The sequence below is a fragment of the Gymnodraco acuticeps genome, unplaced genomic scaffold, assembly GCF_902827175.1.
Source record: "Gymnodraco acuticeps unplaced genomic scaffold, fGymAcu1.1, whole genome shotgun sequence".
NCBI classification, from domain to species: domain Eukaryota; kingdom Metazoa; phylum Chordata; class Actinopteri; order Perciformes; family Bathydraconidae; genus Gymnodraco; species Gymnodraco acuticeps.
In genome coordinates, this window is record NW_022992351.1 from 7,630,443 (window position 1) to 7,653,979 (window position 23,537).

The following is a 23,537-nucleotide window of genomic DNA, read 5'->3' on the forward strand; positions in this document are numbered from 1 at the left end:
CCTTAACATGAAGTAACATCAAGTAACCCAACATTTAAACAATAAGAGTAGTAGTCATATTTCGTGAACCCTTTGAAGAGTACTGTCACACCGGGGTGATCATTCTATAACTTTTAACTTGAAATTAGCCTTTTTTTTGAGTCCTCTAACATATTAGCAATTTTATTTATTTTACTGCATACAAGAGGAAGGGGAGTATTATCAGATTACAAATGAGTAAAAACCAAACTGACTAAAAGCTAACTAGTCTAGCGTAGAAGAGAAGCAGTAGGTCTATCTCTGTTAAACTAGAGGAATTACAAGACAATAGTTTTCATTTACCTTATAAATCATGTAGGCCTATTTAAACATATTAAATCAAAGATAATTTAATGAACATCATGTGTTGGACAAACATTGCTTGTTGTTGCTGCATGTGTTTTTTGTATTCATGTTTCTCTGCCTGACGAATTTAGCCTTCAAACTTTAAGCTGAACTTCCAATTGTTGTTGTTGTTTGTGTTGTTAAATAACTTCTTAGTTTCCTCCATTATTGTGTGAGGCGGCATTGTGTAATAGTAAGCATTAGTTACATTTGCTTTGAGTAACCAACAGTTGCTTGGCAACACTGTTAAGACTGCAATGGATGGTGATGTGAAACAGACAAACTGAACAAGTCAAGGTTGAACAATGTACGTCTGTCTTTAACATTATAAACTATGATAACATAGCAGTGTCATTTCAGCAAAAAAAGAAGCTGAAAATAAATCGAATTACGCCTGATTTACTTAAAGCAACGTGACGTGTAGCCTAGCCTAGCATAATTAACCAGATTTTGTAAAGAGGCTAATGTTGCTATTGTGGTGGAACACTATCATGTTTCATCTTGTGTTGTCCTTATAAACGAGTAAGTATGACCTTTTCTGAATGCTGTATTGACACTGGTATGCTTTTAAAGTGATTTATAAACGTTAATGTTGGAGAGGAAACAGCATGTCGAGCAGCAGAGCCTGCACAGCAACAGCAGCCGTTAGCCGTTTGTGCCGGTTGGAACCAAACCGTCCCTCACATGGTTTCCGGGGAGATTGTATAGCAGTGTTGTTCTTGAACACATCGCCTGCTCCACAGCCCGGACTCCCGGGTAAATTTCTACAGATACAAGACCATAAGTTCTTTATCTGTGTCTGTATTTGAATAACTAACACATATTTAATCAAGCGTGTGTTGTTTGAGGTTACTTTTATCCCCCAAACTACGGTTTGTTTTAGTTTCTGTTAAACTATATCAGCAGCAGTTGAGAGCTCCAGTCTGCCAGCAGAGACAGAGGAGGGATGTCGCGCGGGTAAGTGTGGGAGACGTTAACGTTGCATTAAATAAAAATAAATAATATGAAGTGTGTTTATGCAGTTCGCCTGGTAGACATGTCTCACAGCTGTATTAATTATAATGTAACCATCGATACAGCTGTACATCAAGTGGCTACATTGCTGCATTATATGAGAGTGTGAGTGAGACGAGTGTTTCCTCTCTTTCATGTCCTATGTTCTGTTGTGTCGTGGTAGTGAGCTGGAAAAGCTGGACCCGGCTGTTTTCCAGAAGCAGTTGCACAGTCTGGAATTTAGGTAGGCATGCATTTGTTATCCCTACTGTAATGTCAGCTAACTTTCTCCATTGTTATAATCTCAAACTCCTTATTTGTTCGCCACTAAAAAGTGTGCATTTGCGTACACGATGCCCCGCTAGAGGCGCCCTACTTAAGTAACAGTCAACGTTTCCTAAAGCGTGCTCATGATACTATGTAGCCAAGTTAGCTAGCTTGAAGTTAGAGTCAAGTTTTGTTATAAGTTAATGGGTTAAAATACAATTTTTGGCTTATTTGTCCAAATAATTTTGTTTTGAGAGTCGCTAAGTGCACTGTTGAGATATAAATGACAACGATGTGTATGTAAGTCGAGAGTAACTGTTTGGTTGAACAGATTCTGTTAGCTGCTAAGCTATGTCAACTTGTCTATGGACAGTTAAGCTATCACGATTCTGTGCAGCACAACATGCTTGCATGTTGAAAATGTTGTAGGACGGGAAAAAAGAAAAACACAAGCTTTCAACAGAGGGAACATTTACAAGCTAGGCAAAAAAACGCAGTTTGTTATTTGTATTTTGTATATAAAAAATATAATTGCAAATGCCTGTTTTCAAAGCAGCAGTATCAACTCTGTTTTCTTTTTTCAATGGTAAAGAATAGAAGAGTAAAACGGGACATTATGCGTTTCTTATGTTTTAAATGTGAGTCACAAAGCTGCAGAAACGCCTCTATAATGCAGTCCAATTCAACATCTCTGCAAACTACACAACCTTTGATAAACAGTGGCAGATTGATCACTTCAAGATTTGTGTTGCATAAGGTAATAATATGTTTGATATTGACTTAATAAAGTGGTGATTTGCATCGGCCAGTACTCTGCGTTGTTTTTACCATAGACTTTGATGCTTTATTGCAATGACATATCTGTTTTTGCATCTGCTACTGAAACATATTATGGTACACCAATGCAACATGATATGAATTTTAATTTCTAAAATTTACATTCAAACTTAATTGCACCAATATAAAGTCCATATCAACTATGTCATATCATATGTTGATATCAATGATCACTTGAGAGACAGTAGATATAGTGATTGCTATGCTATTGTCACTATTAATAAACGTCATATATTGAAACCCAGTTATACATGTTTACATTTCTGTTTTTCTGTGGTTGCAGCATGGACGAAGAAGGGGATAGTAATAAGTGCATTGACACTGACTCGGACACAGCTGACCAGAAGGATGGTTCGAAGTGTAAAGTCAAATGGACTCAGGAAGAAGTGAGTACAAAGAGGGCTTTGATCCTGATGTCTATATATCAGACATTCATCTGATTACATTATCTGGAGCAACATACTATTATTTCCTTTATTTTGCTATCATAGCTTCAATGGCTTGAACTGAAGCAGTTGTGCAAACTCATGCTTAAGAAATGTTGTCACATATGTTTCTATGGATGAGTTTGTTCCGTAGCTACTGGCAAAAGTTATCAGTTTTTAAAATGACTTTAAAATGGTACTGTATCTGAACAGATTTTCTCTTGTGTGCAGGAGGAAAATCTCAAAATCCTGATCAACAATTTTGGAACAAAAGATTGGAAAACCATTGCAATTTTTTTACCAGTAAGTATTTAGCAGAAACGCAATCATTCCTGTGAGAGAAAATTATTAATGATCAGCCAGGTGTCTTGCAGCATTGTGTCTGTCTATCAGGTTGTGAACATTTAAAAAAGAAAAATACTAACCAATCTCTGTTGATTTACTTTTTTGATTTTCCTCTTAAATAATTCAACTGTTTTTCCCTAAAACAAATTGGCTTTTTCTTTGGCAGGGGCGGACAGAATCTGATTGTGTGCACCGCTGGAAAAAGCACCTAGATCCTGATTTAGTCAAGGGCTTCTGGACCAAAGAGGAAGATGAAATGGTAAAAAAAACTACACAGAACATCTGAAACAGACTTAAGACCAGTTTGTTGTAAACAATGTCGCATCTCACCTTTTATTCCTGTGTTAACATATTGACTTTCTCTTGACAGATAGTAGAGCTGGTGGGCAAGTACGGCAACAAACAGTGGTCTTTGATTGCCGGGCACCTGAAGGGACGTTTGGGGAAACGGTGCCGTGAGCGCTGGCACAACCACCTCGACCCACTTATCAAAAAGAGCTTATGGACCGATGAAGAAGACCTCATCATCCACAAAGCCCACACCATCTTGGGAAACCGGTGGGCTGAGATTGCCAGGCTGCTTCCTGGAAGGTGGGTTGAGTAGCTGTTATGGATTTGCTGAAGTTTATAAAAAGAGAAATGACCGACATTTTAAATGCATGATTCAGTTGTTATTCTTAAACTAAAGAAGTGCATGTAAGAAAGTTTCAGCCTGTTTTGTTTTTCACTAAGACATTTTAATTTATATTTGTTTGTTCCTCTTGCAGGACAGACAATTCTGTGAAAAATCACTGGAACTCCACCATCAAGCGGAAAGTAGAGTTGGGCTTGTACAAAGACCTAGCTGACAGCATTTCCCTTGATATTCAGCACTTTGTTGAAGGAGAGGTACAGTACTTATTAAGTTTAGCACATACTATAAAAGGCTTATCGTTTTTCAACTTTCACAGCCATTTTCATGTTTTTTTTTCTCAATAATTTCTTAGGGGGAACATTTGAATATATATTTCTATAATATTTAATGATTACTTATATACTCTAACATTATGTGGGCTCAGGGTTCGACATTAACGACTGCCCGATGGCCCGAGGCAATCTAGTATTTAGCTCGGGCAATGAAGCCTCACCTGCTGGTTGCCCGATCGGGCAATTGTGGAGACGTGTCAGTGCCTGACAGCGGTCAAATCGGTTGGAAAACGATGAAAAAGTTGCCAAAAGTCGGTCAACTCGTCTTTCTTCATGGACGTCGCCATTTTGTGTGCTTTGCGGATGCGCTCGGCTCCTCTCGACTGCTGCTCGGGTCTGCTCGGTCAGCTTCCGGTTGAGGAGGCATTCGTTCGACCAACTTCGCGATGTTCGGGCTGGCCAGGTCAATACGATTTCTATACAATGAATACTACCCGGACAATGAACCGAATGCTACCACATTTTCGCGGGAATTTCAATTTGTTACGGATTCTGATGCTGAATACCTAACGATCAAATCATTTAAAGTCAGTGTATTACAATGTTTAAATTAGTTTGTAATTAATAATTGTATAAAGCAGTTATTTCAGGGTGGTTTCGACCTCTTGCCAATTCTTAATTTCTAATAAGCTGGCCAGTGTACACTCGAGGTCTCCCAGACTAACAGTAGATAACATTACAAACATTTTTAACAGGGGCCATAACAGTGTAAATAACGTTTGTTTTGGCAGTTACAACTGAATGTAATGTTTTCTACTTTTTTCCATCTGGGAAGCCATTTGCCTTCCCAGATGGAAAGTGTCTTGACCAACAACTTAAGTATTTCTTATAGCTATGCAGGGCATGCAAGCGAGCAAACACAAACAAGAACAAACAAGTGAAATGAAGAATAAAATTGAAATTGTACAATATAATATTGTGGTGGTTCATCTTATAATTCAGTCTAGAGAATGCACCAGACAGCATCTAAGACCTGCACACATCTAAATCTAAATCTAAATGTTCTAGGGGGAGGCCCCCCAAACCCTTCGTGCATCATTTCGTCCGCGCGCATTTTTCAGGGCAATCTCTATTGGGCTCAGGGCCATCTGTAAATTAGTTTAGATGGCCCACAGGGCCATCTCCCAAAATCCTAATGTCATGCACTGGGGCTGTTCAGATTATGGAAGGAAAATGTGTTTTGTGGTTATTTTATAATATTTTGCTACAAAGACACTATTGTGCTCAACTCGTATATTGTTTTACAGTTGGACTTCAAATGTGACGTTGTATTAGACACTGAACCAGTAACTCCAAAAGTGGTAAGCTATTTATGATGATTACATTTTTTAAATATTTTTTGCTATTTAACTTTTACCGACTGAAAGACATTAAAATGTTGTAGAGCTACTTCAGTTACATTACAATAAAGCAGCTCCCAAACAGAGCCATGACATTAATAACCAGATAACATTTTATCGGTGGTCTGGGATGCATGTTATCAAATAAAATGTATATTTTTTTCAGTGATGCTTCCAGATGCCAAGCTTGTTTTTTTTCTTTCTGCAGATAAGGCCAGAGAAAGAAAAGAAGCAGGAGTGTCAGAAGAAAGTCAGACCGAAGACGCCCGCTCCGCTACCACAGACTGTAGCATCCATGAGTCCCTCCTTGCCCTGCAGTTCAAGTTCCAGTCCCAGCTCGAGCTCAAGTGCTGCTCCGGCACCTGCGCCAGTGGACCAGAAACAGTTTGTGACTGCAGCACTGAGGATGATCGCGGAGGACATGCTGCCACTCAGGTGAATTGTAGCGCTAGTGGCTGATACAGTGTCCTTGCTGGATTTGTTAGTTTGTTAAACTAAGTTTACTTTCCCAAGTCAGATAAATCCTTTCGTGGGTCTACCTTCTGTAGTTCATGTTATATGTGTCCCCTGACTTTGAATTACCGCATCAGAATACACATTTTCTAATCGGTTGGGCATAGCAAATGTACTTAAATATACACATCCAACCAATAGTCATGTTAATGCATTTGCATCCATTATTTAAAATGCACTATACCAATGTTCCTTCACTTTATTCCCCACAGTTTTATTGAAGGTGCAGGCTTCAGGTCCTTCATGAGTACCGTCCGGCCTGAATGCAACAAGCTGTCCCAGCGTGTCATGGGCCTACAACTCTATGATGATGTGGAGAGAACCATCAAGCCTCAGCTCATTCGTGACCTTAAAGCTTGCCTTGCCAAATCCAAAGATGGTGAGAGCGCCATTCATGTGACCTTTGACCTATGGGCAGGGGATGATGCCCATCCAGTGGAGGATCCCATAGTCGTGGTGCAGCTCCACTTTGTCAGTGAGTCCTGGCAGATCCGCCGTCCCATTGTGGCCTTCCGCCACCTCAGCCACAAAAACCTCAGCACGGCTGTGGCCAGGGAGCTTGAAGGTGTTCTGCTGAGCTACGGCATATTTCCTCGCAGCATCGGCTACGTCCTCGCCAACCAGGCCAAAGAAACCCTGGCTGGGAACAGTTTGTTCTGCGACTATAAGATCATGTGCTCATCCAGCAGGGGAGAACCAGATGGAGACGAGATGGTGTCATTTCTGTCGAACCAGATGCCTGGAACAGAATCCCCTTTTTCAGAGCTACAGATTGGGAACAGGGCCACCTGTGTGGCCCAAACATTGCAGCTTGTGATTAAAGAGGCACTGCAGAACTCCAGGGTTGTGGAAAATGTAATCTCCCAGGTCCACAACGTGGTGGCTTTTTTTAGGAGCAGCGCCTACTGGAGCGAGGTAGGAGAAATTAAGTCTTGCAAGTGTAAATTACCCTGTATTATTATTATTATTATATTCTTTTTACAACGGTACATATTTCTGTAACCAAATCAGTTGTTCGGGTTTCAGAGAATTTACATCCAAAGATGAGGTAGTACCAGCAGTGTGTCTTGTTGAAATGATGTGTTCATTAGGTCTATTCTGTGTATTAAACCTTTCAAATGTATTGTCCTACATCGTTTAGGTTTAATCAGATTTTTTTTATGAAAAAGCTTGTACATGATATGAAGGATTCATTTTCTTTTTTTCTTGCTGGTGTACAGTAGTTATTTTAGTTTACTGACATCAGATATATTGAGTATTTAAAGCAGGCACGCATTGGAAAATTCTGGGCAAATAGTGATGTTTATGCCAATACCATTTACGCTAGCTGGGTGTGGCAGCTGCTGTCCAAATCAAAGGCAAATAAATAAACAACATTTAGCCGGTGCAAAGTTGATGTGACAAACGGATAAACATTGGCAAATGTCATCTTATTCACTGATAAGACAATGTCTGGCAAAAATGCTAATATCAGCTAAATGTGCTATTTGAGGTGAGACAGCTTATACAAACATTACTGTTATACATATTATAAATTCTATCTGAGATCTGACATTTTTTTGTTTGCAGCAACCGAGAGAGTATAGTTTCCTGATTATAATTTTTTTTAACTTGTTTTGAATCTTTTTATTTGTTTAGGTTTTGATGAAGGAGTGCAACGTGTCCCTGTGCCCTTCCTCCAGTAGCTGTCGCTGGAACTCCATGATGCTGTCTTTACGGCGCATGGTGCAGGAGTCCACCTGGAGCGCCATCATGACTCTCTTAGCTCAGGCTCGCATAGAGGCCAACGACACAGCCAGTGTCCCGCCTCTGGTCATGGCCAAGAGGGAGCAAGTGATCGACATCCTGGGTCTTCTTGAGCCTTTTGAGGAGGCCTTGCAGGTAAAAGAGAAAGTAGATTTCATGGATGTGTTGGATCATATTTCATAATAAATTGCACTTGTATATGTTTTTTTAAAACCTGAACATTACTTCAGCCATTTGGTCACAAATCCTTTCCTATTTATACTTGCATTTCCAGTTTCCTTCACTTTCTTGTAATTTATTTCTGAAATGGTGGCAAATAATGATGCAGACGGCTTAAGAAGAAATATTAAGGAATACGCATTGAAACTTACTATCTTTTTAATATCTACAATCATTCATAGTACATTCAGCCCAGATTTAAGTATAAGATACCTTTTAGAAATATTATGTACATGTATGGAAATACAGTAGTGTTAGATAATTTCCTTTTTGCTTCTTCTTAACCAGGTACTGCAAGGAAATGGAGTGACTTTTTCTTTCATCATACCTTCCCTCATCGGCCTTGATAAGGCTCTGGAGAGCCTCGTCACCAACTACACCCACTTCAACAAGGCCCTGCGCACTGGCCTCCACACACACTTCCAGTCCATGATTCAACAGAAGGACATGATAATAGCTGCTGTGCTCGACCCGAGGATCAAACTGCAGGTATTGAATTAAAACAGTGCTTCTATGTTGTGCTCTTATGTGTTGCATGATCAAATGGCATCTTGTACATTTGAATGTAAGTGTTTATATTGAGCTCTCTGTTACTCCTCTGAGGATCTGCACCCAGAATCTGAACTCTCATCCTCGCTTGAATGTTTTTTTCTCAGCCGTTTCCTGATGCCAAACAGGAGGTGGACAACACGGGTTTCCTATCGCCACCACCAAAGCATCTAGCGCGCATCATTGTGGAAGCCGCAGTGGAAAGCATGGGGGCCTCAGCATCTCCCCCTGTTGAGGCAGATAAAGACCAGACAAGCAAAGAGGTCAACCAGCAGATTGGCGAAGAGAAGAGCCAAGACAGCGTGACGATGGAGGTATCTAGTGGCAGCTCCGACGATAACAACTCCGACGGACTCAGCGGGAACAACCTCAAGCGTAAGTCCATCTTCAACTTCCTCCAGCCGGCTGCAAAGAGAATGAAGACATCAGAGCTCGATGTGTACCTATCAGAACCGCTGTGGGAAAGCAACTCCAGCGTGTTGTTCTGGAAATCTGCCACTCGGTTTCCTCTGCTTCAGAGAATCACCAAGAACCTGCTGGCAGTGCCGGCCACCTCGGGGGGCTTCGATCGGCTGTGTCCCATGGCAGCGTGCATCGTAAGAGCCAAGAGGAGCCGCCTGCCATCTCACACCACAGAGAGACTGCTTCTATACAAAAACTCTTTAAAGACCAAGACTGGTAAAAAGCCCAGTGGGGTCGCTAAACACTGATTGGTTATGTGACAATTGGGTCTGGTTATTCTGTCCTCCAACACTGATCCTACATACTATGCTTTAAAAAAATGAAGGTATCCCCCTCAAATTAATTTCTTCAAAACACTGGATTAAAAACTGAGTTAAGCATCATTTGAACATCGCAGCAGTAGTCAACAGCAGCAATATATAATATACTAAAAGTATATTGACAAAGCTTGAGGATCTCTTTGGTTAAAATAGCAAGATACTGTAATACAGCACAAACTATTCCTCTGCTAGTGGATAGAGAGTGAAATGCAACTTCTTTGCTCTTCACATAAAGCAGCTCGACTGCATTCCAACAGTATTGACTTGAGCATAATTTACCCTGTAAAAAATGTCTTCCTGAAATTGTTAAAAAAAAGATGCTACACTCAATAACATTGCTTCAAATCACAACTCTAACATCAGCGTGTGTTTCTGTGTATGCAGCAATTGGATAATAATTGCTCTAGGCAGGTAAATCAGCATGCATGGCTTCTCAGTACCCTAAGGCAAAATGTACAGTGCATATTCTACATTTTTGTCCCTTCCTTGTTATTTATTTGTTTGTTATGCTGTACAGCAAGTGCAGATATACTGTGTATTTGGTCACCTGGCAGTACATTGAACACATTTTTTGTAGGAAGCCATGTTTATTTTCTTAGTCTTTCTCAAATTGTTTATATTTTTCTGTTTTTGGTCAGCGATGCTTGAAAGGTGCCCTTAATTAAATGTTTTCTCAAGAGGCTTGTTGATGAACTGTTTCTGATCTTAACTGAATTGTAACTTGTGATGGGGATCAATGAGAAAGATAATTCTGTAACTGGCAGGGATATTATTTAACAGGTAGGCTTTTAAACAAACTAAAGTTCACATTGAATGACAGCTAAGTGATTTATTGCAGCGATGATTGTCCATATTGTACCAATAATAACACCAGTGTGAACTTAAATCCTGTGATTTTGCATATCTCCACTTGGACATCATTTTTATGAAATAATAAAGCTATGTTCTCTTCAGTTTCCTGTCCCTCACGTCCATTTCTACTGCCACTTTCTGCATTTCAGTAACAATATAACTTAATTTTGTAATGACCTGGGAACTGTCACTCTAAAAGGTTGATCATTTAATTTTGAGTGATTTATCCCCAGCACCCCCGACTTCAGGTAGAATGAAATCTATCAACCAAAAGTCAAAGAAATTATTATTTTAATACCAAGAAGGCTTTTGGAAATGTCCATTACAATTACATTTTCTTTTCTGCTGTAATTTAAACATTTATCAAATATTTTAATGGATAATTTATACGTTTTATATATACAATCTAGGGTATTTATGGTAAGAAGGTCATGCATTATCATGCCATTTAGAGGTAAGGTATAAAGTGGATATGTTCTATTTGATTAGCAACCTTTGATCAATTATATCAATAAAATAAACCAATGTCTGGTCATTCAATAATTTTATTTTATTAAGATGTATTTCGTTTGTTTTTTGCTTTTCTTCGTTGCACTAATAATGTATATCATAAATGTATTAAGTGCCGTAATATTATTATTTTTCAGATGCCATCGTTGATTGGCTGCCCCGGCATTCCTACGTCAGACCAAAACAGTGCCTCAAAGGTAGTACTTCCGGTGTCACGAGCTTTCCTCTGCCATGTGGATGGTGGGAAAACAATCTTGAAGCTGCTCTTATAAAAACGTGTTTGAGAAGTAGAACAAAGCTGACCAGAAGAGCGGAAGGTCCTTTAGGAGGAGGAATGTCTCCGGTCAGGTGTAAAAAGAGAAACATTTGAAAGTAGGTAAAGTAGTCTGAGTAGTTAACTAGCTAAAAGTGGCCATGGCTCTGTACGTGAAAGCCGCAGAGATCCTGGACAAAGCTGAGAAGAAGCAGGGCGCTTTGAAAACTCTGGTCTACGACAGCAAATTTGAGAACATCAAACCATTGTTCGCTCTGGTTTTGGAGACCCAGAAGTATTCCTCCGTCCTGGAGGAAATCATCGTGTCCTCTAAGCTGCTCAAGCAGACCAAGATGCGCATGAACCTGGCCAAGGTGCTGGTGTTCGACCTGCTGATAGGCCAGGGGCTGAAGTGCGGAGGAGCCTGGAAGACCATGATGGTAAAGCACCGCGCCCGGCTGCAGTCGGTGCTGGCCCGTATGAAGGTGAAGCAGAAGGTCAGCAAGAATGAGGACCTGCTCCCGGACAGCGTCAAGCAGGTGCTCGCGGAAAATCTGCCCAGGTATGTGCGTGTGAACACCGTGAAGACCACCGTGGAGGATGCTGTGGACTATCTGAAGAGGGATGGCTTCGCCTACCTGGGACAGGCGTCCAGGCTGGAGGACTTGACCCTGAAGGAGAAATACTTTGTGATGGACATGCATCTGCCAGAGCTGCTGGTCTTCCCTCCTAACACTGACTTCCACGACCACTTCCTGTACAAAGCCGGCCACATCATTCTGCAGGACAAAGCCAGCTGCCTCCCTGCTTACCTCCTCAACCCCCCGGCTGGTGCACATATCATCGATGCTTGTGCCGCTCCGGGCAACAAAACCAGCCACCTGGCAGCCATCATGAAGAACAAGGGCAAGCTGTTTGCATTTGACTTGGATGCCAAGCGTCTGTCCACCATGGCCACTCTCCTGCTCAGATCCGGGGTCACCTGTCATCAGCTGGCCAACCAGGACTTCCTGAAGGTGGACCCTGACAGCCCGCAGTTTAAAGATGTTGAATACGTCCTGCTGGATCCTTCCTGCAGCGGATCAGGTAGAGTATCAGTTATTCCTGTGTTCCCCCCCCCACTTTTTCGCCACCATAACATGCACCTCCAAATCCTTTACATCCTCAATTAAGGAAGGTGACCTTACTTGTATAGTCTTATGATTGATACATCATACAATCATATATGACCACAATCTCCCTTGAGTAACACAGCATTTAATATAAACCGTGTTGGTGTTCATCATATCCCCTAAGTCACCACTGCATCCACCCTGTAACATCATCATGTCAGCTGACTGGAGATTATTTGATACCACATAATCATGTCTAATTTCAGGGACATTTTAGGATAAAATCATCAGGTACTCCAGGGATTTGGCCCGTATCGGAACGACACTTCATCCCTATAGCTACACGCAGTTTGGTTGACTAATTCTTCCCAGCCAAGCTCATTGGGTCGGAGTCTGATTCCTTATGTTTATTTGTTTCATATTCTACCAGTATATTCCCTCTTGTCTGCAGAGTTTCTAGCTCTATCTATATGGTGGCGTGTTACTTACCGGTTTCATTTAAATAACAGTTTGAGTCCCGAAGAGCTCAACATATCCATTATTATACAAAAAAACATATTTAAAAATATTTGTTATAGTTTTATTAAGGGTCCAAATATCAAGCAGAACTTTTAACTTTATTTCTGTAGCTTTCCATTAACCACCCAATGACTACTATACAAAAGCACGTGACTGTATTTGAGTAGAAACACTGGCTACACCTTGACCAGTTGCGACAGTACAATTATTCGTACGCATAGTTCGGGATTATTATATTGTTGTTGTAATTCAAATTAAAGTCAAGGAGCAGATATGCAAAAATAAATCATTTTTTTCCCAACTTCTTTTCTGAATATCCCCATTTTAATGTCTCTGACAACCTGAATGAAATAAAAGATTTGTACACATTTTAATAATCAGCAACCTCTACATGCAATAGTAGGATTTCAATATAATTTCTAAAACCTATGTGTCCTCCAGGCATGGTGTGTCTCCGGGACGATGCGTCCTCTGCTGACCAGGAGAAGGTTAAGGCTCGTCTGGCCGCCCTGGCCTGCTTCCAGCTGCGCTGTCTCAACCACGGCCTGAAGTTCCCTCGCCTGAAGCGCCTGGTGTACTCCACCTGCTCCATCCACAGCCAGGAGAACGAGGGAGTCGTAGCGGCCTGTCTGCAGGAGAACCCCGGCTTCAGGTAGCAATAATACATTTTCCCTAACTAATAACAAACTCAGCCATGTTTGTGTACCTGCAAATATTTGATAGTCCTTTATATTTGCTGTTTGGGACACGTCTTTTGTGGCTCCTCCTTGATTTAACTTTTAGTTTGAACTCTGATAAGGTGCCATTTTACAGTGTCTGACTCCAGAAAATCATTTTTTTTTTTGTGTTTTATCCTTCAGGTTGGTTAATCTGCTGTCTCAGTGGCCTGAACGAGGCCTGGAGCCGCTCACTCAGTGTCTCCGTGCCAACCCTGCGAAAACCCGCACCCACGGCTTCTTCGTGGCTCTGCTGGAGAAACACAACGGGGCTGGGAGAAAGAAGCGGGAGCCAGCAGTTCAGATAAGGTGAATACTGGGGTGTCATGTAAAGTTAAATATATATTGATGTTTCAACTCTTATTGTCGTAGTTTTGAAAATAGGGTTCACATGCAAATGTTTCACACGTGTAAAATATAATGCAGTTTTGATGTCTTTATTTTGATGAATGGAAATGATCCAGACTACATTGTGGGCATTCATTCCACTCTAATTGAATACATGTAGCTATTTCCTTTTGGTTTACAATTGTATTTTCTTCTGTGCTTCAGTGATCCTCCTGTCACAATCAGCGAGGCTGTGAATGAAGCAGAGAAGCAGGAGCCCGCGGTTCAGATAAGGTAAATACTATGGGGTCAAGTTATTGTCTTGGTTTCTAAAATACTGTAATTGGGTCATGCTTGCTCAGAATAAGTAATTCGGCAGTGGCACTTTGCTCTGGCCCTCTCCAGATGCATGTATTCTTTTATTACATAATTGATTTCTGAAATTAGAGGTTGACTTTAGTTTTCTGCTCTGTCACAGCGCTCAAGAGGCGACACCACCCATCCCCTCCACCCGTCTGAAGAGGCCTGCAGCTTCTGATGAAGAGTCTGCCGCTTCAGAGACGGAGGACAAACAGACTCCTGCAGCAGATCAGGCTGACGGTACACCCAGCAAGAAGAAGAGAAAGAGGAAGAAGAAGAAGAAGAAGAAGAAAGTGGAAACGGTGGAAACAGTGAAAACAGTAGAGTGATAGAAGAAACAAGATGGGACTGCTACAGGAGGGAATGCTCTATTAAGAAGGGCTCTGTTGATGTGTGGAATGTAACAGCAAAGTAAAGATTATTTTTTACTGTATCACGTCTCTGTGTTTTATTTAAGATTGATAGAACTTTTCTTCAACATGTTCAGGTGTTTTCCACAGAGAAATGTACGTTTCTATCCAGTAGGGGGCAGTAAGCCAACAGCCTATTAGCTGAAGAAGTTCAATATCCGTCTAAACAGAGTCACCTATTGGTTGAATCACTCGAGGCTTTTTATAACACTTACGCAAAAATGTTTTGTAACTGTTCCGCGTGTTGTTGAGAACTGAAGAGCTGTTTCGGATACGTCTTGTAGGAAACATAAAGTAAGTAATTTTGTATGAATGTAGCTGATTTAAATGTTTCCATCCTGTAGTTACGTATTAAACGGCTTAATGCGTTAAGTTGACTGACAACTCTCATGAAGGAAAAACATGTGATGCCTTGCACCGTGGAAGACAGCTGATTTGTGTTCATACTGCAGGCTGCCCCTAGTAGCTCTTCCCCGGCACAAACCGCAGGATGTCCCCGGTGCCCAAAGTGAGACTTTCCGGAGGTCTGGAGATCTGCCGGGTGCTGAACGGGATGTGGCAGGTGTCCGGGGCTCACGGAGCCGTGAATAATCCCAAAGCAGGTAAACACTAATATGGTGGAAATAATGCAGAAAAATTAAAGCTATACGTGTTTTGTGGAAAGGGTCACTGGGTTGGAACACTTTATACATTTGTGTAGATCAGCCTACGTTAACATCAGTCGTGGAGATCTTAATTGACTAATATTTTATCTTATGTTCTCTTGTCTCTCCAGTGGAGGCCATGCAGGCCTACGTAGATGCTGGTCTGACCACATTTGACATGGCAGACATTTATGGGCCTGCAGAGGATATATTTGGACAGTTTAACAACCAGGTACAAACGCACACAACACACCACACGCAGAGTTCCAGATAGTGGCCCTTTCTCATTTCACCAATTCCCCTCCTCGACTCCTATCCTCGAGATTTAGTCCCGCCCACAGGAGATGCGAGCGGAGGAGCCGAGGAGGGGAACCGAGGAGAGAGGAGGGCGGCAGGCGGCTAGAGAAATGAGAACTCCTCTCCTCTGAGCGTTCATATTAAAGAGATGTCCATTAATGATGACAGGAGGCACAGTCTGATGGACAGATGTGTTCATGACGACTTATATATTTATTTTTTAATTAATTCACAGTGCGGTATAATGAGACAACAGGCTACAGATGCGAGGACACACACACACACACACACACACACACACATACAATTTCAGAATCAAACAGAGCACTCTCATAATAACGTAACACTATCAGAGACTGGATATATCCCCCCCCCCTCTCTGGTCGCTACAATGAGGAAAATAAATTACGTGCCAAAAGTTTTATTTACAAGTATTGAAAGTAAGCAGAGGACACCAAACCAACTGAGACCTGTCTGTCCGCTGCATCTACGCACACACCTACACCACACACACGCACCTACAGCATATAATCAGGCTACAGCCGTTGTGTATTTATTATGTGAAGCACTAAATGGTCTTAGAAAATATCGACTCTTTGTTTGTAGATATCTACTAAACTAAAGCAAATAAAGAGAGTAGGCCTGTTATACTGAGTGATATTATACACACTGCTCTGCTTTCTGCACGGACCTCACAGCTGTTCTCTCTGAAAACATCGTGTTGCGATGAAAGCAGTTAATAAAATAATATCCAGGGGATGCATGCAGAGCTGTCATTGGTTGAGATAAGTCCGGCCGTGCGTCACGACCATAGATTGTATAGGTCACGACTCTTTGAAACATCTCTGTTCCCGCAGTAGGGCCTGGCTCATTTCGTGGCATCTGCAGGCAGTGGCAAGTACTTCCGGCATCTGCCACAGATGCCACTACTCCGTGGCATCTGTGGCAAGTACTTCCGGCATATGCCACAGATGCCACTACTCCGTGGCATCTGTGGCAAGTACTTCCGGCATATGCCACAACTTGCCGAGGCATCTGCCGCTGCTCAACGGTAGTTGCCACAAGATGCCAGAGTAAGAGAAGGTTTACTGTAGCTGCCACTCGCCTTCCGTGGCAAATGCTGCTATTTAAACCCGTATTTATCGTGTAAAATGTCGCTGTTTAGGCATGACTTTATCGAACTGATCTGTACACAGCACTGATGTGCGATCTCTATTTTCAAAAAGATTATACATTATCATTTCTATTCAATTTTACTTGGAGCTAAAATAAACAAATGTGCTATATTTATGATGAAATATTGGCGAGTGAGGGTTGCAACGCCCTTGGCAATTGTCGCTTCTTGAGGGGAGTTTCCACTGCTTGCTACGATAAACCAGGTGTATGACTAGTAAAGACAAATAATTAACAAATACATATTTTTTTGTCCTCTGGAGCAGAGAGAGGAGCTGTGGATTATTGTTATTGATTAATGCATCAGTGTCAAAAATACTAAATTCACAACTTCAAATGAAAGTGTTTAGTTTATTTAATAAAAGAGCACATGTTCAATGTGAAAAGTGACAGTAGATAGATTAGTTGCAATTTGATGCTATATATATATATATATATATATATAATATATATATGTGTGTGTGTATATATATATGTGTGTGTGTGTGTGTATATATATATATATATGTGTGTGTGTATACGTGTGTGTGTATATATATATGTGTGTGTGTGTGTGTATATATATATATGTGTATATATATGTATTATAAAAAAAATACTTTGAATTTCAGGGGGGGGGGCGCGGGGCTCCGTTGGTAGGGGAAACACTGTACAGTATATTACACACATTGGGCTGAATTGCCACTAAACATAATGACGTCAGGATGAGAGGAAGATGAGAGGCCAGGAACTGCGCAGGGATGGATTCAGCAGGACTGATTCTCCCCATTTCCTTTTCATCCATAATAAATAGATCTCAGTTTATGGATTACGGGTTTTTTTTTGTCCCACACATTTGATGGTATTTTGCAACTCTTAATTTAACCAAGTATACACACACTTCCCATTTAAGTCTTGACCATAGTTGACCTTTTTTTTAACCTCAAAATATTTTCCGACTTATTTATTATTATTTTAATCAAAGTGTTTAATGACCTTCAAGCTTCTGTTTAAATTCAATATGACTAACTAATATACTACCTAATATAATTAGGGGAAACCTTGCTGGTGTACATTTTTAACAATAAGCTTTGATTTTAGAGAATGATTTCAAACAGCAAAACAAGAGACACTTTTACAAAGTAATTTATCTTTTTACCCATCACCTTGAAATCCAGGTATGGTTAACAGCTATGGTTAACGTACCCATTCAATTACACCAGTGGTCCTATTAGAAATGCACCTTAAAAACTTTCAGTAACTGTTAGATCATGAATTCAAAATCATTAAAAATGAAACAGTGATGCAGAATGACTCAAATGCAACAATTAATTTAATTGTTCAACAATAATAGAAATGAAATGGAAAACTGAGTCTTTAGTCTGCGTCTTCAGGCAGCAGCATCAGACTGTTTCTGAACCAAGAAGGGCTGGACTCGTCTTTTCCTTTTGACCTCATGCTTCCTGATTGTCCGTTCATCCTGCGCTGCAGTCATGACAACAGGTCCATCATGGGGGGTTGGAAGAGCCAGAGTCACAGCAGGGCCTTGTTCTCCGCTGAGCTCCAGACCAAGCTCCTCATTCAGATCTCCAGCCAGGGTGTGAATGGTCTCTGCACCATCCACTACATCTGCTAGCTGGCTGCAGTTTCTTTCGTTGCTTGAATTCTCAACCACATGTGTGTTGCTCTGAGGCTCAAACAGCACACCTATCTCGCTCACTGCAGCATCTGCAATGGTGTTCAGTATTTGTGCTGCAAAGGAGTTAAGCTCCCTCCTCCAGATGTCTTGAGCCGGGTACATCTGTCTAACCTTTTCCTGGATAGACACGACCATGGCATCTCTGATGGAGCAAGAGACGGTGACCTGATGGTGCACATTGGACAAAGCATTGGAGAGTTTGTCCAAAACACACTTAGTAACCCCAACAGCCATTTGATTGAGCTTCTGCGAGGGCATGTTGAGAAAGGTGCTTCGAGGAGGTGACCAGAAGCCTTGTAGGACTTTAGGTACCACCTGCAACACCACATCTCGTGGGCCGAGCAGTTTGGAGCTGGGGGCAGACTGCAGTCGCTCTGTCAGTCTCCTACCGTACTCCTGAGCCAAGTTCATCAGCTTTGGGTGACGAAAACCAGCAGGGATGTCCTCTGGGGACATGAGCAGCCTTCTGGCTTCAAACACGATGTCTCGCATTTTCATGCTGTTGATCACCTCCCACAACAAATTGAGAATAGGCTTTGCAACGTCTTCATCACGGTCCTCTAGTTCAAAGTCCCAGAGCTGCACTCTCAGAGAGCTTTTGCTTTCTTCTCGCAGCAGGTCTGTCATGTCATCGACAGTCACCTCAGATGGGATCATGTCTTTCTGCTGAAGCCGCAAAAGTTCTATCACCAGTGCGATCTTGGTCTTGTAAGAGCTGATATGCCAGCAGACCTGCAGAGCCCGCTCATATATGGGGGTGTCGAACAACACCCTGATGGGTCTGTAGATGCCTTTGCTTCCTTCAAGGAAATCTATGGACATGTTGTTGCTGGACATCAGAAAACTCTCACTGACTGTTGAACCATCCTGGGTAGAAGCAGGGGTAACAGAACGTGGAGTTGCTGAAGCCATAGAAGAGTTGCCTCTGCTTTCTTCAATGGACTCCATTGATATGCTGTTGCTGTATATCAGAGTACAGAACAGACTTAAAAACACAATTACAATTTTCCAACGAGAGACTAGAGAGTAGTCAAGCACAGTTGATCAGTTGATCGCACAGACAGAAGTGAACAGTGTGTGTTCAGGTGGCTGGAAGGAAGGAGGATTCTGACTCCTTGTGTTGAAAACTCTGTTCCGTAACCCTTGGTTTTGGAACTCTTTTCTTGTGGAACTATTTTCTTTGTTTGTTTTTTTATTCCCACACTACACTGAAAATGCATACACAACTTCAAAAACACGCACACAAAATACACGCAAAAGCGCAGAGGAGACATAACAAGAGAGGCTAAAGAAAACAGAGTGCAGTGAGCTATGAACTAAAAACACACATACAAGGTAGAAGTGGATAGACACACACACACACACACACACACACACACACACACACACACACACACACACACACACACCCACACGGTCCCAGTGTGACTCCGATCAGTTTTTCGCGCCTGATGTGCTGTGACAGTCTAATGGTATCGACCGTGGTCTCAGCCATTCACCTGGAATAATGTGCAGAGAGATGGAGAGCTCTTCTCTCCTACAACAAGCTTTTCTCTTCTTCTCACATTTAACCTCATTACACACAAGCTTTCCAGGCTCCTTGTACCTTTTAACCTTTTAAAATGAACTCATCAAGGAAAATGTCTTACATACTGAATCCTTTCAAATGTGTTGGCAGCATGAAACAGGAGGAAAAAAATGCTAATTTGTAAAATATTTAAAAGGGCGATTCTCGATTTTAATAAATTCAAGCGAGTTATATTTGTATGACTTCCTTTCCGATCTATAGAGGTGCAAATCTGGAAACAGCACCCCAGGTCTGCAGAGTCTGACCAAATACGTGCCTCGACCGGGACCAATGGACCGCAAGGTGAGTGGCTGAAAAATGTGTGGGAGAGAGGGACACCCCCACTCAGTCTGCCGTGTTTTACAGTGAGAATACTTTTATCCACTAGAGAGCAGTGTGTGTCTTTTTAAAAGAACTAGGACATCACCTCTGCCGGCCCACTTAACAAATGTAAAGCTGCACGGAAAATTCTCAGTAAATGTGTTGGTGTTCAGTCGGCCTTAAATAATGAACCCTATATCCTTTGTTTGAGGAGGCCTTACTATGGAAACAACATGATCACAAGTTATCCAGGTTAACCCTGTGGTTTATTGCTATTTGTACCAATAGGATGCTCCTAAATCATCAGTTAACAAATATAAGCAATCCAAAATCATGTTTTTGTAATTACAGCGATTTAGGTTGTCAGCTTCGGAGCTATGCACATGGTATTAGAGCTATACTGATGTAGTCGCCAACATTGAAATAGTGCAGGACAGGTATATTGATATCATTGTATATGTTGGCCAATAGGAAACAGCACATTTCAGTACAGAAATACCAAGCATACATGGCATTGTCTGGGATCATATGTTTTTGTTGATGTATACAGACAGATTTTAAATCTTTTAGGATGAATTCAACTTACTATCAAATTACTGTTGACAGTGTAACAGGATCTGAGGTGTTACTCTGTGTATGCAGGTGGTGCTGAAGGCGCTGCAGCGCTCCATGGCCCGTATGCACGTGGACAGTCTGGACTGTGTTCAGTTCCACTGGTGGGACTATAGAGACAAAAGATACCTGGAGGCACTGGGACACCTGTCCGACCTGCAGCAGGAGGGACTTATACGTACGTTCACTGAGTTACACAAAACCTATTGTAGGCATTGTACAGATACATGGAAAAAATCTAATTACACAAATGCTAGACTTGCAGACTGATTTCCCAGATCAGATATCAGAATATATTTGGAGGAAGAGTTCATACTTGACCTGGAAAAGGCAGTTTGAAAATAAATAAGCTTAACTTAGGGTCCATCTACAAACCTTTTTAGTTTTCTTAGTTTTCAACCACAGTTTTTCAACTGCAGCAGAGGTGTGGTTAAAGGTTTCAGAGATGAGAACTCAGTGGACCATGTGTTGATAATTTATTTCTCACCAAGCTTAAGAGTGAACCTACAAGCTCAAAAATAATTGTCTGCCTTTTTTTCTATTTAGATTTACTGCTAAGAAAATAATCAAAGTAATATGTTGTTAATGTTACAGCAACAAAAAGTTTCTTTGATTATTTTTGAAACAAATGATGATGCATATATCGTTATTGGATCATTTTAACATATGGATAATAAAATGAGCAGCATACTGGTAATGAGAAGATCTGGCAGTACATTAGTGTGTCATCTTTATATTTATTCTCAGACTTGTTGTACTCTCAACCGGTTTGTTCCTTTTTCCTCAGGAGAGCTTAGCCTCACTAACTTTGACACACAGAGGCTGGAGGAGATCACCAGCAGAGGCATCCGCATCTCGAGCAACCAGGTGACACTTCCAGCTGCATGCTGGCACACTTCTCCATCAGCCTCTCTTCCTCAGTTATAAACCGTGTGTTTAATGTGTGCGCCCTGCAGGTTCAGTACTCTTTGATAGACCAGCGCCCTGCAGCCAGGATGGAGCAGTTCTGTGTGGCTAACAACATTCAGCTCCTCACCTATGGCACACTGGGTGAGATACGACACATTACATTTTAAATACACTCATTACATATTAATTTTTTTTATTATTTGAATGTACTCCGATATATGAATGTAACTCCTGTAGAGAAATAACATTTAAGGATGTAAGCAACACATTTTGCATCATGGTGTAAAGATGTAAAATGGTAGGTTTCTAAAATGGTCGATATGACGACACATCCTCTCTCCACTTCCTTCCCCCCTTTTCCTCCTCCTGACCTCACTGGTCTCCTTCATTTCTTCTTTTTTTTTATCCAACATCTCTTGTTTCACCCACTTCTTCCTTCTCCATCTCATATATTCTCTTCCTCCATTTCTCTATTCCTGCTGTTTCCTTCCATTTTCACTCCATCCTATTCCTCATTCCTGACTCCTTGTAACCCCTTCTTCTTTCCTCCATCCCTCTCTCCTCCATCCCTCTCTCCTTCATCTCTGTCCTCTTGTAGCTGGCGGTTTACTCTCAGAGCGTCATCTGGGGAAGACGGAGCCCAACTCCAGGGCGGAGCTCTACACCGCCTCCCTCTCCAAGTACAAGAAGATGATCGACTCTTGGGGGGGCTGGAGCCTTTTCCAGGACCTCCTCGTTGCCTTGGAGACCGTTGCCAGGACACACGACTGCTCGGTGGCCAGTGTAGCAACGCGGTACGTGCTGGACCGCCCTGCGGTGGGCGGGGTCATCGTGGGCTGCCGGCTGGGCATCTCTGGGGCAGGGCAGCACCTCAGCGACACTCTGCGGAGCTGCAGCCCCGCCCTGAAGCTGACGGAGGGAGATCTCGCCGCCATCGAGACAGTGACACGACGCTCCAGGGACCTCATGGCGCTCATCGGGGACTGCGGGGATGAGTACAGGAGCTAAAGTGGGGGAAGGGGGGAGTAACTAACTGGGAGTGACAGATGGGGTGAGGAGGAGGAGTAAAGTAAGGGATAGGAGAAACATCTCACATATCTACCCATAGTAGAAAAGACTAAATGCATCTCCATTATACATAACCAAAGTATTTCACTAAACAGGGACTTCCGTTTTCTTTTATATAACTTCTGAAGATTATGTGTTTTAATTTTTTCTAATGAATATTGGATGCTGATAACCAGATTAAACACTTTTCTCCCGCAGCATGTGCTTACACTGCTTTGTTAATGTGGGGGAGAAGATATTTTTCAGGCTTTAATTGAGTTACAATGAGACACACAAACACTCAGTGATAAGTAATCACATGAAAGTGTCTAGTAAGTAGACACAAAGCTCTAGAATTAAGAAAAAGTTCAGTGCCTAAACTATTATTTTAAGATTTAATGCTGTGATTTTAAATATATATGGTTTATACATAATGAGATATTTCATTAATGAAATTCTGAGCTTTTGAGTTGGATGTAATGTTGTCAAAATGCAAATCAGCTTGAACAAGTGCTTTGGGTTTAATAAAATGTTTTCCATCATGTTTGCAGTTTTCTTAGCTTTTTATTTATTAAGTGATACATTTGCCTAAATCTCAAAAACCTTTTTGTGGCTTAGCTCCCGTGTTATCTAGCAAGAAACCCCACTGCAGTCAGCATGTCGTTGTGTCCCTGGGCAAGACACTTCACCCCAAATTGCTCCTGTGGGGATTGCCCACAGTACTGAGTATGTAAGTCGCTTTGGATAAAAGCGTCTAACAAGTGACATGTAATGTAAAAGAAAGAGAGTTACCAAAGACAACTGTTATCTTGGATTGGATCTTTAGGATTATCATGACCAATGGGCACATTTCGGTTTCTGAAAAGAGGTGTCTTGTTTTTTTAA

The 23,537-nt window shown here is 41.6% G+C and overlaps 3 protein-coding genes across 6 annotated transcripts; all 3 read left to right on the top strand.

Moving 5' to 3' along the window:
* The first annotated feature begins 1,019 nt into the window (after positions 1 to 1,019).
* mybl2a (v-myb avian myeloblastosis viral oncogene homolog-like 2a) lies at positions 1,020 to 10,299 on the top strand. Of its 4 annotated transcripts, XM_034209026.1 has the most exons (13): positions 1,020 to 1,320; positions 1,541 to 1,600; positions 2,744 to 2,846; positions 3,117 to 3,188; positions 3,397 to 3,489; positions 3,601 to 3,821; positions 3,998 to 4,118; positions 5,444 to 5,497; positions 5,745 to 5,971; positions 6,262 to 6,964; positions 7,688 to 7,930; positions 8,303 to 8,503; positions 8,671 to 10,299. In XM_034209026.1, the coding sequence occupies exons 1-13, from the start codon at positions 1,310 to 1,312 to the stop codon at positions 9,271 to 9,273; spliced, it is 2,712 nt and encodes a 903-aa protein (XP_034064917.1). In that variant the 5' UTR covers positions 1,020 to 1,309; the 3' UTR covers positions 9,274 to 10,299. The 4 variants fall into 4 exon arrangements, with proteins under 4 accessions (XP_034064917.1, XP_034064919.1, XP_034064918.1 ...); XM_034209028.1 differs by lacking the exon at positions 1,541 to 1,600 and having other exon boundaries at positions 1,039 to 1,320; XM_034209027.1 differs by lacking the exons at positions 1,020 to 1,320; positions 1,541 to 1,600 and adding an exon at positions 1,761 to 1,923.
* Positions 10,300 to 10,905: 606 nt separating this feature from the next.
* On the top strand, positions 10,906 to 14,427 carry nsun5 (NOP2/Sun RNA methyltransferase 5). The gene is made up of 5 exons (XM_034209031.1): positions 10,906 to 12,046; positions 13,033 to 13,243; positions 13,452 to 13,616; positions 13,860 to 13,928; positions 14,113 to 14,427. Exons 1-5 carry the CDS (start codon positions 11,122 to 11,124, stop codon positions 14,321 to 14,323), a joined length of 1,581 nt encoding a protein of 526 aa, XP_034064922.1. The 5' UTR covers positions 10,906 to 11,121; the 3' UTR covers positions 14,324 to 14,427.
* A 139-nt stretch (positions 14,428 to 14,566) lies between these two features.
* On the top strand, positions 14,567 to 23,196 carry LOC117541817 (uncharacterized oxidoreductase YccK-like). Its single transcript, XM_034209032.1, has 8 exons — positions 14,567 to 14,698; positions 14,857 to 15,006; positions 15,180 to 15,280; positions 19,986 to 20,066; positions 20,727 to 20,874; positions 21,484 to 21,563; positions 21,653 to 21,746; positions 22,204 to 23,196. Exons 2-8 carry the CDS (start codon positions 14,895 to 14,897, stop codon positions 22,611 to 22,613), a joined length of 1,026 nt encoding a protein of 341 aa, XP_034064923.1. The 5' UTR covers positions 14,567 to 14,698; positions 14,857 to 14,894; the 3' UTR covers positions 22,614 to 23,196.
* Positions 23,197 to 23,537: the final 341 nt, after the last annotated feature.